The sequence below is a fragment of the Gymnoscopelus braueri genome (genome assembly GCF_963280865.1).
Source record: "Gymnoscopelus braueri genome assembly, chromosome: 13".
NCBI lineage: Eukaryota > Metazoa > Chordata > Actinopteri > Myctophiformes > Myctophidae > Gymnoscopelus > Gymnoscopelus braueri.
The window spans coordinates 16272440-16285565 of record NC_137615.1 but is presented as its reverse complement, the minus strand read 5'-3'; the positions used below and the strand labels follow the sequence as shown (position 1 = coordinate 16285565).

Below are 13126 nucleotides of genomic sequence, written 5' to 3'. Positions count from 1 at the left end.
TACACAGCTAGTGACCACTGACATGCAGAACACACACTGCTATGGGGAGGACAATCAGTGCAATACAAAAGTAAAAAGAGATTGAGAGATTTACTGTCAGAACTAATGACCACTGCTAAAGAATCTACAGTTCAAATCTGCATCTCAAAGTTGCACATTTTCTAAATCCAATTTTGAATCTGACCAGAACATGTACAGAAACCACAGCAACATACCAAAAGTGCATGATATAAAACACATTTTTAACTCTTTGTTCCCACACGTGAGATCACTGTTCATGATCGTATACGAGATGAGAAGAAGCGATTGATGAAGATCGAGTTGAAATTGAGCCTGGCCGGAGGTGCAGATCTGTCATCCATGTCTTTTATGGCCACCTGGGCTGCACCTCCTGCTGCACCCCCCACAGCACCACCTATTATCCCATACAGAACCATAGTCCCTGCGCCCCCCACAGCCCCCACTAGGACGCCCATGCCAACCCCGGCACAAAAGCCCATTCCCAACCCTCTGGCCCGGGAGACTCTGAGCCAGTCGTTGTCCACTTCTGCCCGGGCTCTGATCTCTTCCCCAATAGCAATGTTGTAGGCTTCTTTCTGCTTATTCAACTCCGCCCTACTGTACTGCTTCGCCAGTTCACTCCACATCTTCTCTGCCTCTAGCTCCTTCTCTTGCCTGAGTTTCTTCTCCTCTTTCTTCACGCTGTCCTCCGCCGTGCGGAAGCTTTTATTGGAGAAGTGGTCGCCCCCCAAGGACTCCACCATCCGCTCAAGCTTCTGCAGAAGCTTCCGGCTCTGGCTGCGATCCTTGCAGTTCTTGTTGAAGACGTGGAAGCGTCCTCCAAACATCTCGATCAGTTCCAACACCCTGTCGTCCAGGTTTGCTTTATTGGGGTTTCCTCCATAAGCCAAGAGGACCATGCAGTGACAGATACATTTCTCTCCGAAGCGTTTCATCACCAGCTTTGGGGTCCACATGTCATTTGGAGAGATCTTCTCCAGGTCAAACGCAATGAGCAGGGCGTGAGGCCCGGGGATGCACAAGCACTTGGACCTCTTCAGTTCCATTGTCCTCTTGGCTTGGCATATGTCTTTATCAAAGATGTTCAGTCCATTGATCACAGCCACTCGCCGCCCAGCCAACTCTCCTGTGAACTTTGTTGCGCATGGGATGCTGGTGGTATCTTTAGAAAACAGACGCCTACCAAGTATCGCATTGGTCAATAGAAACTGAGATGATCCACTGCTGCCGACCACCATAAGCCTCAGTTCAGGTGCTGTGAAAACTAACAAAAAACAGGTGCATACATAAACAATCAATTAAATCAAAATGTTGTGTATGTCAAAATTATTCTTAACTGTACAAAGTAAGGAAACTCACTTTTCTTTCTTTTATCCATTTGGCAGGTAGGTTTGCAGTACAGGGATTCACTATCTTTAACGCTTTTATTCACTTGTTGCAAAGCTGTTGAATGCAAATGTTCAATGGCTTTAAATACCCCCCCCCCTCTCTCTCTCTCTCTCTCTCTCTCTATCTCTCTCTCTCTGTTGATTGGGCACCAGATATTATATTTGGTGGAAAATACCCTCAGGGTATGCATGAGGCTGGCAGAGAGCACATGCTCATTTATTGACTTCTTTATAAAAAAAACTAATAAACAAGCACTCATTATGCAATAAATGATTATATAATGTATGATTGTATATGTATGTATGTATGTATGTATGTATGTATATATGTATGTGAAGTGCTATAAAATGTAAATGTGATTAGAGTTATTACAATAACCAAATCTGATTGATGTAATTAGGAACTCAGCAATGGCTGTAGATTAAATAAAGGAGCATAAACGTTTTTTATTTACAGTAACCATAGGATGTATGTAACCAGTATACCTTATTGGGAAGAGACTCCTAAAAATCAATTGACCCTTAAAGGTGATACTATTAATAGACAATGACAATGTTTTGCCTCTAATCAGTCGCTTTGGATAAAAGCGTCTGCTAAATGACTGTAATGTATAATGTAATGTAATCAGGGAAGTCAATAGCTAATTAGCCTATGTCAGTTTGATCTTTGGACAGTTATTTCCAAAGATAGACCTGTGTCCCCCTGTGTGAACTCCAGCCAGTAGTAGTGTAGTGCTCTTATCATAGAAAATAGGCAACCGAGAATATCCATTCAGCTGATAATGGAAAAGTAAATAGAGGTACATTATATAGACCCCTTAACAGACGACGTCACACTGATCAGAGCCTTCTAAGTAGGCTACCAGTATGCGTGGAACCAGTATGCGCGCAATGAAACCCATTCTATCAGGTGTCGCTAGGACGCGCCTCACTAGCCAACACACAAGAGGGGGTTGGGGTGTGCTGAAACCAGCGCACCCCGAAACAACAGGTTGGGAATTGATTGCGTGAAACAATCACCTGTGCATCCAGTCTCAATGTTAGTAAACAAATAATTGGTCTATAGCTTGGGGTCATTTGTAGAGAGGTACTCAAGCATGCACACATCAGTACTCTACAAGTCTGTCCAGTGGTTCACAAACTTTTTAGCTGGAGACCCAAAAGAGAAATTTGTCTCCAAATTTGATGGGACTCAAAGTAGTGAAAATAGCCAATCTACAAGCTCACAACACGTCACGATGCAACGTGTTGTGAGCTTGTAGATCTGCTATTTTCACTACTTAAAACAAAATCCATTCAACATTTGAATTTGTTTTTAACTTTACAATTAAATTTACAAACTAACAACTATTCATTTTGTATTTTTTAGGAATTTTTGGAACATCTTTTGAAATATTATAATTAAAAACAAAATGTAGGAAACAAAAATAAAGGGGTATTTACGTTGCTCACAACCCATAAAAATTGGTCCGCGACCCACATATGTGTCCCGACCCACTGTTTAGGAAAGAGCAATCTGGGAACCCATCGCCAACTGAAAATGAAAAACAGCGCCCTCTGCTGTTTGTTCCAAAGCAGTGCAGAATCTGTTCTTGAGAGATTAAGGAAAGAGTGGTCTGAAGGAAGAAGATTTTACGTTGAACAGCACCACTGCGTGGTCAAAGTGGGTAACGAACAAGCTGGATAACGAGTTGTTTTTCTTCCTGGTTCGTCATGTAACTGTTCCGGGCCGGCGTCCGACGAGGGCAACACTGGAGTGGGGGGCACACATAATATGGGAATTTATAGTACATTAGATTAGAACATAATAATATATGACCAAAATGGTTACACGTGCATTGCTTACTGCAGCATTTGCTCCCTCCTTACATAATGTAAGACGGTGCTCATCAGTGATTGAAAGAAGCGACTTTATAGCAGTGACAGAATTCTCAGGCTCTAAATCTGTCCTGAACGAGGCTTCACTCTATCTGCATGTGAGTTGAGTTGGCACGGCATGTATGATGTATCACATTATTGCATACTTATTTGAAACAAATTGAGGCCGATTTAACAGTTTCCTGAAAAACGAATGTTTCTATAATTCAGTGGTTTTCGAACATTTTCATGTCGGACCCCCAAAATGATGTGTATTTTGTATTTGTATATTTTGTATTTTATGAGCTTATATCTGCTATTTTTGATTAGCCAAAGTACAAAATAATGATTAAAGTGGTTAAAATCGTTGAGACAGATGCTTTTCCATTCATTTAAATTTACTGTACTCGATCAAAACTTTACATTTTATTTCAATGGCCATGCCATTGTATAAATACATTAATAATCAATGTGCCCTCAAGCTGTCAAACTCTCCTCTCTCTTGCAGTGGCCCTACTGTCTGAGAAGGTGTTCCTACTGCAATTTCAACAAGTATATTCCTAAATCCGACAATAATGCCTTAATGACGCAGTGCCTTCAGCGAGAGACTGAAACATTACTGCGACTGAGTCAGGTGTCCAGGTATGGATATTTACTAGACTAGCCCATTAAGACCTGAGGCCGATTCTGCAAATGCCTTCTAAATCAGTAGTTCTCACACTTTCAAGATTTTTAAAAAATGTCCAAAAATAGCAGATGTACTTGTATATCTGCTATTTTTGAATAGCCAACGCAAAAAAATCTAAAATGACACAGATGCTTTCATGGATTTAATGGGCTAGACAGTCTAGCCGCTAGGTCTAGCCTCAAAATCATATCTAATGCCTACCTGCCTTTTCAGCTTTGATGTCATTGTCAGTTGGTCCTTGGTCTACTCGCACATCATTGATTATGTGATGTTTCTTTAGCATCACATCTGTCTTCTTTGGTGGTGGGACTCCAAGTCTCGCCCACCCGTCTACCATTACTGCTGTCCTGGAGACAGTTTCCAGACATGCTGCTCTCTCAGACGAGGCTGAGGTCACACTCGAGGTCAACCCTACACCTGCAGGAAAGTCCAAGTTAGAGGACTATTGCCAAGCAGGCGTGAACCGTTTCTCCATTGGTGTGCAGGTGAATAATTATTAATAATAAACTATTACTGGCTTAATTCAGGATCAAATGCTTACATGTTATTGAGTGATTCGTCGTTTTTTTTCTCTCTCTAGTCTTTACAGGATGAGGACTTGACAATTCTGGGGAGAGACCATAATTCCCAGCATGCTTTACAGACCGTTATGGAGGCTCGGCGGCTATGCCCAGGGAGGGTGTCGGTGGACGTCATGTTCGGACGGCCCGGACAGAGTCTCGACCGCTGGGAGAGCGAGTTGTCCGAGCTGCTGGCGGTGTGCGACGACCACGTGTCTCTGTACCAGCTGACCCTGGAGAGAGGTACCCAGCTGTTCAAGCAGGTGCAAAACGGGGAACTGACCGTTCCCGGTGACGATGTCACGGCAGCCATGTATGCATCCGCCCGGCGGATTCTTCACGAGCATGGCTTTCAGCAGTACGAGGTGTCAAACTTTGCGAGACACGTAAGTTCTCAGCAAATGGACTTTGATCCTTCAGTTGGTATTTTGTCCGGTGATGTGAGTAATGTGTAGTGGAGGCTTTAGTCAATGCAACTATTACAACAATGAGGCTGTCTGTCCGCATTGACTAAATACACTGTTATTACAATTAACCTAACCTGTCTACAATCTCACAACACGATGCAATATGATGCATTACAAGCCATTTTTAGAAATCTTTTGCCTAAAATGATATGCCCAAAATGGGGGATGAATCTTCACTTAATTACATTTCTAACTCAATATCTGACATGCAATCTGGTGGTCAAAGTTGAGCCACACAGCACAACTATGCACACCTCTAGGTTTCCCTTGTTTATTGAAGTGCTCTTTCAGTAATCTTCGATCAGTGATGAAGATGTGGTATATTTATTTTGCCTTTACAAAATTTGTGAATAAAAAACACAGATTTTTTTTTTCTTTTGCAGAATGCCATCAGTCTTCACAACAAGAGATACTGGAAAGGGGGACAGTACCTTGGTGTTGGCCCAGGTAAGTTATCACATAAATAGAGGGCATTTAATCAAACAACATTTGTACTGTCTCAATTTGATTAGATTTGAGGAGGTGTTGAGCCAGAACAAAAGAGCCATTGTCTTTTCAGGAGCGCATGGACGTTTTGTTCCACTGGGGGAGGGAGGTGTTGTTCGGGAGGCTCGTACCCAGACCCTGGCGCCTGACCTCTGGATCCAAGAAGTCCAGCAGAGGGGACATGGGACACGGAGGAGGATCCCACTCAACCATCTTGAACTGTAAGCTGAATAGCTGATTGCTTGTATCTTCAGATTCTTCACTGTATATGTGAATGTCAACCGTTATTGTGCTTTTAAAAAAAAAAATTTGGGGGGGGGCTTTTTTTTTCATGCCTTTATTTTAGAGAGTGATAGGGAAAGTAGGCTGACAGGAAATGGGGAGAGAGATGGGGGGGTGACACGCAGCAAAGGTCGTCGGGAACGGGAGTGGAACCCGCGACACGCTGTCAGGCTGGCATCGCAGCCTAGGGTGCCTGGACCATCACACTACGGCCCAGGCCGTAGTGTGCTTATTAACTGGGGGCGAACATCATGTTGCGTTGCGTTGGGAGCTTGTAGATCAGCTATTTTCAGCGAAGATATTTGGTGTAGAGGGAAAAAAGGAGGGTAGCCACTAGCCAGTGTAAACCTCCTTAGAGAAAGTATATGTTTAAGTGGCTAATAAGAATATTTAGTAATAAAACAGGGGGAGGGGGTAGCTGGCTTTTTCATTTTGTTCATCACAAAAATAAAATACTCTGTGAAATGTCATCAATAGAACAGTCATTAACATAGTATGACGTAGTATGACGCAGTATGAGCAGCAGCGTGATAATGGTTGCTATTCCTCATCCATTCGTTCAGCTGTACTTGAGAAATTCTATTCTTGTTCTTGAGCTCTCAGTCATTCTGTCTTCTCAAAGTCCACACCTGTCGCGTGATGTCATATCCACTCCACTCATTGTGAGGTTCACTCTGTGTTTGGCAGATTGGAGGAAGTGTTGGTGATGGGACTGCGAATGACTGAGGGCATAACTCACCAGGTGATCCACAGTGAATGCACACAATTATTCTTCCATTCGTAGCACAGTACATACTGTATTCTACAGCAGTGGTTCTCATAGTGGGGTTCAGGGGGTCCCCAGCAAAATGAGGAAAACTGTCATTTAACTATTATTTCACCGGCTAGAAGCTAACCTAATGAGAGAATGTATAAAATAGAATAACTATTCAGATCATAGGTTTATAGTGTCCACTTTTATCTCTCCACATACCTCATAGACCTAAATCTAACCTAACAACAAAATTAGATAAGATTTAAAAAATATTCTCTTATGGGGACTCCTGTACTGGCACAAAATCATTTCAAATGTGGGTCCGCAGGCCCAATAAGTATCAATTTGGGGGACATGAAAATCACTGCTCTACATCTTCAAGTAAATGTAATCTGTCGTTATAGTGGTCCTGTCTGTGTAAAGGTGATGATGAATGATCAGAAATATAAATAAATGTACAGTAAGCATGGTCTATTTACCAGGACCACATGCATACCTTTCTCACTACTTTATTGTAATAGGATTCTATAAATGTCCCTTTCACTAATTATATGCTACAGTAATAACTTTGGAATGTATTTTTCCAAAACAGTATCCCTCACTGATTTATTAGTCCATGCTTTCTTTATGAGTACATTACACAATGACAACAGCATTGGTTGCAGTATACAGTTAAATAAATATATCTGAATGCATGGCTTATCTGTTTATGAATGCAATACGTATATCTGCTATCTATTGATTGCAGCATTGGCAGCTATTCAGCTCTGACCTGGATCTTCATGAAGTCTTTGGTACGTCCATGGATGTGCAAGAACTGCTCGCAAGCAGACAACTAGTTCTTGATGACAGGTACTTTATATGGGCAGCATTTTATAATGGTTGATTTTTGTATCATAGATTTTCACCGCAGAAGGAGAAGAGTGCTGATTTCTGTTTTGAGTCTCTGACCTGATTTTCCTTTTGCTTTCTAGGGGTCTGCGCTGCTCCTGGGACGGACTGGCCTTGCTGGACAGTATGTTACCAACCCTACTGGTGGACCTGGAAACCCAGGTCACCCAGAGACAACAGAGAAACCAGAGAGACAAAACTGCCTTGCCCAGTTGACAGATCTCTAGGCGCATGTGTCCACAGAAAACCTTGCACTGGAGCACTACCTTTTCCTGGCGCAAGCAAGGCATTTAAGTGCTCTCGATGTCTTTGATCTTTGGCAGAGTTCTCTGGCCGCCTCGAGCAGAAAACAGTTCAACTTTTTGGGAGAGGACCGCCACACATCAATGTCACTTTCCTATCTCACTCAGTGCACATGTAATGCTCTGGATATGATATCCAAAGCTCCCTGTGGCTCAAAAAAAACTTTCTGTGTACACAGCCCCTTATAGAACTGCCTTCGGTCCGCTGGGCAGGGAAGGTTGCTCTGTGACACTACAGTACGTCCTGCTCTGTTTGAAAACATCTGTTGCTGGTTGTGCGTAGTTTGTCAAGTGTAGCTGTTTTATATTAAAACCAAATCAGTATCCAACTTGTAAGTTGTGTGCCACAATCTGTGTCTCTGATGACTGATTGTCCTTCTAACGCGTGAGGGGGCTGTGTTTAAAAAACATACTGAATACCAAAGTGAGTTTAGGTGAGTAGCACGGTTTGGGTGTGCAGGTTGAACATTATAGACTCTGTCTGTGGTGCTGATTTCATTCATGTCCTTTTTTGTTATTTTCCACACATCCCCTTTATAGGCTTATGATAAATAAATGTCCTTTTGGATTTCATTTGCTTGTTTCATCTGACATGATGCATGCATGACTGTGGAGCCTATGTTACTTATAAAAGTGCCGTTGGTTGTTAAATTCCATTGTATCTTGAGCTGGGCTCCTACCCACATCTTCACCCACCACATCCAGTCGGACCATAAATGGTTATTATTGGCCCTTTGAAAAACGGAATACATACATTTGGCCTAGATTTTCAGAGACCTATTTGAAAAACCCACCAGTTCAACACAGATAGATAAGGGCATTGTTTTATTCATTTAAAAAACAGCAATACAATATACAAACTTCAAAAATGCATTTGTTGATCGAGCCAGTTACTACAGAGTATAACTCTTACATAATAGAATATTGTAGCATACTACCACAATGTGTTTATTGAAAAGCAACACAGTTCATTGAACGTGACACTTCTCGTGTTTGTTTTGTTTCATGCTTGGTCCACCTCCAAGGTTTTTGACCTGCTCCAAGTCGCTTTGGAAGCTTGGGCGGTGTGCGAATGGGTACATAGTGGCCAAAGGACCGTTGAGCCGGGTTGGTCTCCATTCTCGCTGGCTAGTGCACAACAGTTGATACGTGTGGATGGAGATATTCTGGTGTTCTGACGGGCTGGTCTCGTTTGGCAGCCGCCCTTGTTTGGCAAGGGCACTAAATACACCTGGTAGTCCAGTGCCCTCTTTGGCAGACGTTTCAAAGTATGCAACCTCTTCACCGAGGATTTCGTCAATTTCGAAGCGACTGACAACTCTGGCCATGTCCAAGTCCACTTTGTTCCCACAGACCACAACTGGAACTCTAAATGCAGTGTCCTTCATCAACTTTGACTTGGCTGTTTTGATCTCCTTGAGCAACTCACAGACCTCGCTGAACGACTCCCTGTTGTCCACGCTGAACACCAGCAGAAAGATGTCACCTGAAAAAAGAGACAGACTTGTTACATTGTATTCACTTCAATTCCTCTAACACAGTGTTTTCAAAGTGGGGTCTAGGGGTCATTGAGAGGGATCCAGAGTGTCCCCAGTTAAAGTAGTAGCCTACACAGTAGTAATTTAATTTCACTATACCTCAATTAGCCTAAATTGAAATAATTAAAATTGTGTGTGTGAGAGAGAAACATATTCAATAACTATGTTTCAACATCACCACTATAAATCTATTTTAGCATACTACTGACATTTACCCAATTTAAATGTCCCTATAGGAGCAGGACAGAATAATTTGAAATGGGCATGGTGGCTTAATGAAAGTCTACATGAAAAAGAGCAAAAATCTAATGCTTGTCCATTCTTACCTGTCAATATTGACAGCCTCCGTTTAGCGGGGAAGTTTCTCTCTCCCGCGGCGTCCAGAATATCAATCTGGTATTCCTGCCCTCGTATGTGGTACAGCTTGGTGTGGAAGTCCTCAGTCGTGGCTTCGTACTGTTCTTTAAACTCCTCGCCCAAGAACTGCTGGAGGATGTTTGTCTTGCCCACTCTCGGCGCACCAAGCACAACGATGCGCCGACAGTTCCGCGGTTTGATGAGACCCAACGCCGCTTTGATACCGTTGTCCGACAGCTGCTGCTGGACCCGGTCTCTGCACTGGAGCCGCCGGATCGGACTGAGTGTCATACTACGGCTGAAACGGCTGTGTTTTACAAGTGTCTTCTTTGCACCCGCCGGCGATGCCATGCGCGCCTGGTGATGATGCCCAGTAGTCGAGCCGAAGGTTTCGGGGATCCTGCCATCAACGGAAAGGTAAACATTTTCAGTTGTGTTATTAATCTCCATGATCTTCTTCTTCTCCTCAATATGTCTCGGCATTCTGCGGGGATGTAATGTGTCCGCTCGGTTCAGTCGGTTCCCTGATCGGCATGTCAGTGTTTGTAGAGGCATGTCTATTTTCTGTCTGTCTAATGCACGGAGGAGCGAGTCTATATGGAGGAGGCAGTGAGTAGACTGTGTACCAACGTCAAGCTCAGCGTCATGATGCACCACAGAGAGAACACGCTCCTTTTATAGCATTGGCCTATGACAGCCACTCAGAACACACAGAGATTCCATCATGGGGTTTCAATAGCCCCATTAACACCTCACTTTCGCTAATCACTAATGTAGACGATGGGGGGTCACAGAAAAAGCTATAGGTTTCAATTGCCTTAATGCAAATGAGTCAGATAGCCTAAATCACTGGTGATTGATTGATTGATGTACTTTATTTGGTAAGACATGAGAACAACAGTATGGAAGTACAAATTCACAATACAAGGTCTACTAATCTGGAAGTCTCATAAAGCACTAAGATTGTTTAAAATGAGATACCCACGCACACAAATCATGATGGTTCATGTCAAGGACCCCCAAATTGATACGTATAGGCTATTTGGCCGCGGACCCCCCCCATCTGAAAATTGCATGTGCCAGGGACCCCAAGAAGAAAAGATTTGTGTTTAATAAACAATTCTAAATGATAAAGTAGCAGATTTACAAGCTTGCAGCATGGCACAAAGTGATGAAGTGAGCTTGTAGATCTGCTATTTTTGAATAGCCATCATATATATGGATAAAGTGGTTAAAATGATTGTGATGCAGCCGCAGGGGACACCCTGGAACCTCCACAAGGACCTCTGGGGGTCCCCGGACCCCACTTTGAGAACCACTGGCCTAAATCACAAGTGCGTTTGGTTATGAGCAGTATGTAGGCCTGATAATAGCTAATAATAATAACAGCCTAATAATGGCATCCATATTGTTCAAAGCGTTGTGGTATACAAACAAGACAGTGAAAACCAAGCAGATAATGGCATATTAAGAAGAAGGCATATTAAGAAAGTAATAGTAAAACAGACTTAAATGAGCTAATTTTGATTATGTTAAAATCCACAACCAAAGCCAAAAACCTTTTTAACAGCCACATTAATACAATAACAAAATCATATCATCTTAAGAATCATTGATTAAAGGATTTATTTTTCAGCAGGATTTAGAAAAACATTTCCATGGATTCATCTTCAGTAATACTGTAGTAACATGTCTCAAAAATAAATACAAATCCATCAGATGACTCCAATTGATTCAGAATGCTGCTGCTCCTAAAATAAAATAAAGTGGAGCATATCATTGCAGTTATAAAGAACTGGAATGATATGCTCCACTTTTTTTCGTGGTAATAATAAGCAGTTTTTATTATCTTTACTAGTTCCATATATTTAAAAATACTACTGTTGTTTTAGAACAGTGGTTCTCAACCTTTTCAGGCCGTGACCCCCCCCCAAAAAAACATATTTGAACTGCGGACCCCCACCCTGATAAGCATTTGGAATGTAGGAGTTGAATAATTCAAATTTGTTTGACTCGGTTCCACACTGTTGAAACGCCTGGCGATTGGCTATTTTCACTATTGTTGCCTCTTTCTTATATTATTTGACAATTTGGCCAATGTTTGACCAGTTTTTATAGTAAAGTTTGTTGATTACTTTTGATGCAGTAATGGTCTTTTTCTTTTCTTTCTTTTTTTGAGGTATTAAAAGGTATTAGTTGACCTTGTATTGTGAACTGTACTTCCATGTGCTTTTTCCCCTGCAAACTTCTAAATAAAATATTCAATCAATCAATCAATCAAACCTCTCAGGTCATTTGGGACATGATCTGCTTTATGTCCCTAGAATCAAAACTAAACATGGAGAGGCAACTCCCATAAAACTGCAGGTCTGCAGCTTTTAAATCACAGCTAGAAAAACCTTTCTGTTTGCTGCTGCCTTTTATTGAGATGTCTTTCATTATTGTTCTGCACTGATTTTACTCTCTCTTTTTAATTTATTTACTTTGTTTATTGGAGTTTCCACAGAAGCATGCAGACACATAATAGCTTCCTCCAGTGCAATCCTCACTCTCTCAATTATCTGTTTTATTTTTCCTTTTATTCTATTCAAATGTTTTTTTGTTTTTGTATCTCTGTTTCCTGAATAGGTAATTGCCTGTAATGGCCTTGCTTAAATGTGCTACAAATACATTTGCTTAGATGTTTTGAACAAAACTGTGCTGAGCCTTTGCTATTTTTGTTAAGTGAGTGGGCATAGCGAACACAGTGTTTCCCCTTTGTATGATTAGATGGATTGCGTGACCTGATACTTGTTCACTCTGTTGTCATGGATACTCAGGATCTGTGAGGTATGTGCACGATGTTCTCTTACAAGGCTGTCATTGAGACAAAATGTGTAGACAGATGCCAGGTCATTTGTAGACCTGGCATATAGTTTCAATGTACAGATGATAGATTTTTTTAATATTATACTGTTTAGACTGATGATAGGTTCTTGGTTTACCAATGATCCTAGATTACTATTTCTATGCATCTGATGTATAACCTCATGTTTTCCTTGCTTACTGTAAGTGGCTCTGGATTAAGAGCGTCTGCTAAATGCCTGAATTGTAAATTGTACATTTATTTGGGTTGAAATATATTCTGCTGATCATTAATTAATCCAAGACCTGTCATTTATATTTATATTTACATCAAGTTCCAAACGGCATGTTTGCCATAATTGCATTTGAACACATTTTGACATTTAACATTTTAACAGTTTATATGCCATGTATCCACTGACATAATTGTTCACTTATTGGTGTTTGTTTTTGTTTCCATAAAGCCAGCATTACGATACGTTACTGTTGCATTGTTGCACCTCTCTGTGCTCTGCAGCGATCACGAGTCACGACGTCCACACTGTTATGTGTTGCTGTGTAAAAACCTGAAGGAACTCCTCATGCTCTGATTCACCAGGCGTATTGATGACTCCTATTGCACCACCAGGTATAATGATGACATTTAAATGTTTATTACCAATGCACCCACAGCATAAAATCCTCTTATTTG

The 13126-nt window shown here is 41.6% G+C and overlaps 3 protein-coding genes across 5 annotated transcripts; 1 reads left to right on the top strand and 2 right to left on the bottom strand.

Annotated features, from left to right (window-relative positions):
* Positions 1-275: 275 nt before the first annotated feature.
* On the bottom strand, positions 276-1399 carry LOC308099431 (GTPase IMAP family member 4; the record flags this gene model as incomplete). Its single annotated transcript, XM_080448175.1, has 2 exons — positions 276-1285; positions 1381-1399. 2 exons carry the CDS (start codon positions 1397-1399, stop codon positions 276-278), a joined length of 1029 nt encoding a protein of 342 aa, XP_080304301.1.
* Positions 1400-3148: 1749 nt separating this feature from the next.
* On the top strand, positions 3149-8269 carry rsad1 (radical S-adenosyl methionine domain containing 1). 3 transcript variants are annotated; one of them, XM_080446923.1, is made up of 9 exons: positions 3149-3385; positions 3775-3908; positions 4235-4439; positions 4535-4900; positions 5365-5428; positions 5541-5688; positions 6437-6491; positions 7252-7355; positions 7478-8269. In XM_080446923.1, exons 1-9 carry the CDS (start codon positions 3224-3226, stop codon positions 7608-7610), a joined length of 1371 nt encoding a protein of 456 aa, XP_080303049.1. In that variant the 5' UTR covers positions 3149-3223; the 3' UTR covers positions 7611-8269. The 3 variants fall into 3 exon arrangements, with proteins under 3 accessions (XP_080303049.1, XP_080303050.1, XP_080303051.1); XM_080446924.1 differs by lacking the exon at positions 6437-6491 and having other exon boundaries at positions 7478-7614; XM_080446925.1 differs by lacking the exon at positions 7478-8269 and having other exon boundaries at positions 6372-6491.
* A 395-nt stretch (positions 8270-8664) lies between these two features.
* On the bottom strand, positions 8665-10074 carry rasd2a (RASD family member 2a; the record flags this gene model as incomplete). The annotated part of the gene is made up of 2 exons (XM_080448174.1): positions 8665-9182; positions 9561-10074. 2 exons carry the CDS (start codon positions 10072-10074, stop codon positions 8665-8667), a joined length of 1032 nt encoding a protein of 343 aa, XP_080304300.1.
* Between the last annotated feature and the right edge of the window lie 3052 nt (positions 10075-13126).

What these genes read in the sequence shown, in the direction of transcription:
- rsad1 (XM_080446923.1), top strand. Translation starts at nt 3,224, where the DNA reads ATGACCAAAATGGTTACACGTGCATTGCTTACTGCAGCATTTGCTCCC. An exon ending in TGTCAAACTTTGCGAGACAC is followed by an intron (nt 4,901 to 5,364) that starts GTAAGTTCTCAG and finishes TTTCTTTTGCAG; the next exon opens with AATGCCATCAGTCTTCACAA. An exon ending in CTGAGGGCATAACTCACCAG is followed by an intron (nt 6,492 to 7,251) that starts GTGATCCACAGT and finishes TATTGATTGCAG; the next exon opens with CATTGGCAGCTATTCAGCTC.